Source organism: Atta cephalotes, assembly GCF_000143395.1.
Source record: "Atta cephalotes unplaced genomic scaffold scaffold00027, whole genome shotgun sequence".
In the NCBI taxonomy this organism is placed as follows: domain Eukaryota; kingdom Metazoa; phylum Arthropoda; class Insecta; order Hymenoptera; family Formicidae; genus Atta; species Atta cephalotes.
This window is the reverse complement of record NW_012130091.1, coordinates 1,995,662-2,000,728: the sequence shown is the minus strand read 5'-3', so window position 1 is coordinate 2,000,728 and position 5,067 is coordinate 1,995,662. Positions and strand designations below refer to the sequence as shown.

Here is a 5,067-nt window from a genome sequence, read left to right as displayed (position 1 = left end):
AGAGAGAGAGAGAGAGAAGAGAGGAGAGAGAGTCGATATAAAATTGCACGATCGTACGGAATACCCGGGATACCTGATGCGTGTAATAGTCCTCCGGCACTTTCCCGCGCTAAATCGCATGCCGGATACAGTGAATAAGGAAAAGATCGGAGGTTCTAAAAAAAGAGAACAGCACGAGGAACAATCACAAAGTAGGTATTTACACACGGAGGCGCGCGGCGCCCTTAAAGGGAGGGTAGAGCCCTCGCGCGCGAGTAAAGGTCCTTTTTATGCGTGCGGTCGCAAAGGCAGCGTAAAATTGAGTTACAGGGCAGTTTATTTTTTTATTAGCCAACTCGACCTCATCGCGCGCGCGCGGCCGATCTTTCTCGACGCGGAAAGGGTAGTTTTTGCGGCCGACGGATTTCCCGATAGCGGTTTTATGGCGTGTCAACACGCCCTTACACGCGCCTGCATGTGAGCGTGCGGCAAATAAAAAAAACAGCGCACGCGATCGTCACGCTAAATCGAAGAGATCAAGAGCAACTCTTAGCAAGAGAGAAAGGAGAAAATGTAGAGCGAAAAAAAAAGAAGGAAGATAGATTTTCGATTAAAACCCTAACCGACTGATATGGCTGTATTGTCGTCACGCTGATAAGTGCGCGCTTAATCGAGCTATTTATCGCGTCGCGTAATTTTATTTGAGATTTTTACAACGAACAAACTTTATACTATTTTAGTTTCTCAATATATTCGATATACGTATAAACCTATATAAACATTATAATCAGTTGAGACTTTGAAGATCACTTGTATTTTTTATTTTTGAACATTATCACGTTTATTTAACCGATTAATTCTTCATCCGTTCGTTGCGTGAAAGACGTGAAATCAAACGCAAGAGATTGAATTCTTGAAAGCGATCATCTTCGCAGCCACCGGCCGGAGAAAACGTTAAGGGGATAATGAGGACAGGCAGCCAGGCACAGGGTGGTAATAAGGTGGCTTGGAGCGGCTGGGATGCTAGTCACGTTTCCAGCCGCTGACAGCTGCGGCTTATACGTATGACGTGGTATCAACCCCAAATTTCCCCGACTAGACACGTCGTGTCTTCGCTGCCCTAAGACCCTGGAATGCACTCGAGCCTCCACCTGTCACACTATGGCGAATGTACAGTATGACGCGAGGTTTGACTCTTTGAGTCTTCTCGGAAGAAAGATCCCGCGACTCACCATCCTTTTCTGTATTACATGTTTAATCACCGAATCAAATCAATTTTATCGAGCATTTATTCACGATTAAAGGCATTTAAATGAGATTAAAGTACTATTACTTTCGATAGTACTCTCTCTCTTTCTTTCTCTCCCTTTCTCTTTCTTTTTCTCTCTGTGTTAATTTAAAATATATTTCCTTAAAATCAGAACATTTTAGATAATAAAAAAATAAATAAAAGAGTAATGATGAGAGCATATATGGAATGGCTGTATCATAGGACACAGAATAATTTTGCTCGAAGAGACCTTGATTTCAGCATTTGAGTCATCACCCCTCGCTTCGTAATTATTGATTTTCCGTGCTGCCCTAACTCCCCTAACTTCGTAAAGAGCAAGACAGAGAAAGCGAGAGAGAAAGACAGAGACAAAGAGAGAAAGGGAGAAGAACAGCGTAACCAAGAGAGTCGAAAATGCCTTTTGTCCCCTTTCGTAACGTATAACACACGAGCGGTAACCCTACCACGACTTACGATTACTATCTCCATCTATAATTTAAAGAGTTCCAATTTTTATGCGCATATTTGTATTCCGCATAAATTTCAAAACACCATTAATCTTTTCATATCTTTTTAAAGTACAGTACATCTTAATTTTGAAACTGCGTTATTTATATTTATTTCCCCCTATATACGTAATGTATATATTTTCTTTATAAGATCACTGGCGCACATCAATATAAAATAGTAGAAGGAAAATAGTGCAAGGAAAAATGTATCGTCGTAGCGAGACCTTCCATGTATAATTTAGTAAAAATTATCCACATTAGAATCAACCATCGGATATCTTTCGTTTTGAAGAAACAATATAGTATTTAGAAAGCCGAAAATTAAGTAAATATAAAATTAAAACATTCACTTACTCAAATTTATATATGAACATTATGCATCGCTTGACCAAAGATAAAACTTTTTCTCTTATTTGATTTATTTTTATCGATTTAATTTTTTATTTATTGAGTAGTTATAATAGACGATATTAATATCAATTTAAATACCAATATTTTTCAGAACATATAAATATCATTTTATCCGACTGAAAAAATAATTTCAGCATCACTAACAATATTAGTTTCTATAATATTTTCTCCCCTTTATATATTTATTTTTATTTCTTAATCAAATTTTTATTTTTCGAATTTATAACTCGAAAAAATATCTACAAGTAATTTCATCATGATAATTGACTGGAGTAATAATTTCATTAATATCAATTTAGCGACAGACAAGAAATTCTCACCTCTGCCGAGACTGGACGGAGACATAGACATTCCCGGCCTGCTACTATCGAAGGTGCCGGGTCTCTCTGGCATTTTCATGACATTGTCCTGTTGGCCGTTCGTCGAAGGTACATCAACAGCGACTGTTGGACTAGACGTAGTAGTGGTCGTGGATACGGCTGTAATGGTTATGCTGGTGATGCTGTTTGCATTAGGATTCCCGACAGGATTCGTAGTACTGTTGCTATCATTAGCGCCGTTGTTCCCGTTGGTAGTTTTATTACCGACCACCCCATTGCCATTCGCATTCGCGGTGTTGACATTACTCGCACTGCCGTTGTTCGCGGTGCAGCTGCTAACAGCGGCAACACTCACCACTCCTTCCCTCGCGATATCCTGAATCGCACTGGCTGCTCTGGAGCCCAATCCCGCGGGCTGAAGGATTGTATATTGTTTCGAAGAATCGGGACTCGTGACGGAAGGTGGACCGCTAGTAGGACTCTTGCTAGGAGATACAGAATTGGTAGCTACGTCATGGGTTGTCACATGATGATTTTCCTCCTTCGAAGATTTCAGTTGTAAGAGTGACACTGTAGATGAATGCTTGTCATCGGCTGTGGGCGAGATACCGGATACAGGCTGCGGTGTTGGCATCGTCGGGCCAGGCGTCGGATATCCCACGAATGTGGCGGCAGCTGGATATGGACCAATTGGTGGAATCGTTGAAGATGCTACTGGGACCGACGAAGAGCTACGACACGATGCTTTTGAGTGGTCCGTATTAGGCGGTCTAAAAGCAGATGTTGCTGAAAACGGAGAATTCGGTGTCGATGAGGATGATGAAGTTCCCGTAGATGAAATCTTCATGTTGGTATCGTTATATTGTCTTTGATAATTCGTGTAAAGCTGTTGATGCTGCTGTTGTCTGCTAATATTTTGGGGTGATTGACCGTTTTTGCATATCCGATCCCGTTCTCGGTCATTCGATCTGTCCCGATCGCTCTCATCCTTGTCAACGGCCGGATCTGACATGTCAATTTCTAGTTCGTTGGACGAATCATCGACTAATTCATTGAAGTCCGGTGGATCGTATCTAGAATATTTGTCCGATTGTCTTCCCTGAGGGTCAATATGTGCGCTCACCACATTCCTCTCGTTCCTTTCTTTGCTTGACAATGAGCGAACGGAAATTGGTCTAATTTTCGGCGGTTCGTTTTGATTAACGTTGTTGACTTGAGATTGAATGTTGGCGCATTCATTTTCTATCTTCAGCAGATTGTCTAAATCTTTCTTAATTTTAGTTGGATGCTGTTGTTTCGAATCCTGCTGTTTATTCTGCTGTTGCAACTTACCCGATCGATCCTGTTGCCCGCGAAGAGTTATAACATCCTTCAACGAACAGCCAGTGTCATTACTCGTAGTCGAAGACGTTGATATTGATGAGGGCGATAATTTAGGGTTTTCTTTCTTTTCCTCGAAAAGATTTTCGAAGTTAGATTCATATCTATCCTCATCTGAATTGCCTCTTTGATATAGAGATCCTCTAGGTCCCGGCCAGCTGCCTGATAGACTTTTCAAAGCGGCTTCCGTTTCTCTTATGAGAGTTTCATCGTCTTCGGGTTCTTCGCTGTGTTTACTCGATTTCCTGGCAGGACTACCCGAGTTACCCGTTGTAAATGCGCGCTTCTTCTGGGGCAAGGGTATATTTTTGTTAGGATCAACAACATCGATCGTCTTTCGTATGTCATCGTCACGAACGCTTTTCCTCCTCCGCTTCGTCGCGGCGTCAGTCATCTCCATCTCTTGCGACGTGCTCGTCTGCAAGTTCTTCTTGCCGATCAACAATTGCTGCTGCGACTGTTGCGATGGCTGCTGCGTTTGTTTAGGATTCTGCGCGACCGACTCTGCTTCCAGTTTCCGCTTTTTGAGATGAGCCATCGCATTCTGTCCGCCCGGCACGTTGGTCAGTTCCACCCTGGAACACAAAAATTCCAGAGGATCAGCAAGTCTGCTCTGCCATGCGGACACAAGAGACGCAAGGGTGCGTTCAGTACACGAGTGCAAAATCGTCGATTTCGAGGCCGGCGCAATCTAACAAGAAAGGTAATCCATCTCGCTCAGGATCTAGGCTCTTTCGTTAGGGAAGGATCCTCAGCGCCTGCCACAGGTCACTTTTCTTTCTCCCTTCATCTACTAAACAGCGCGTTCAAAGTCTAAGGGACTGTCTTTCAAGAGAGTTCACCTGACATCTGCCAAAGACTATCGAGTGCGTAGTCACGAGTTCGAAGAATATCAGTCTATGCAGCTGAGATGCATCCGTATTTCTCCCTTTCTCTTTCTCTTTTTCTTTTTCTTTGTCCTGATGAACGATCACTCGGTTCTTTTCATGATATTTATCTTTTTCTAGCGGGGCACATCTTGTTTCGTTCTTGCGGCGGACTCGAGATATTTAGACAAGCACTGCGTGACACGCACGCGCGCACGCACACAATGAGGACACGCGCGCTCAACAAACCGCCAATATTATAGATATATAGGTAACTATATATATATGTATATATGTATATATATATATATATATATATATATATATATATA

At 42.2% G+C, this 5,067-nt stretch overlaps 1 protein-coding gene across 1 annotated transcript in view; it reads right to left on the bottom strand.

Moving 5' to 3' along the window:
- The window catches only part of LOC105620586 (mucin-12), a 53,324-nt gene that overhangs the window by 31,799 nt on the left and 16,458 nt on the right, over window positions 1–5,067 (bottom strand). The window contains exons 2-4 of the mRNA XM_012202075.1: window positions 3,694–4,444; window positions 2,709–3,588; window positions 2,490–2,648 (exon numbers count right to left, since the gene is read on the bottom strand). Coding sequence (XP_012057465.1) covers window positions 2,490–2,648; window positions 2,709–3,588; window positions 3,694–4,444 — 1,790 coding nt within the window. The remainder of the gene's footprint in view (window positions 1–2,489; window positions 2,649–2,708; window positions 3,589–3,693; window positions 4,445–5,067) is intronic.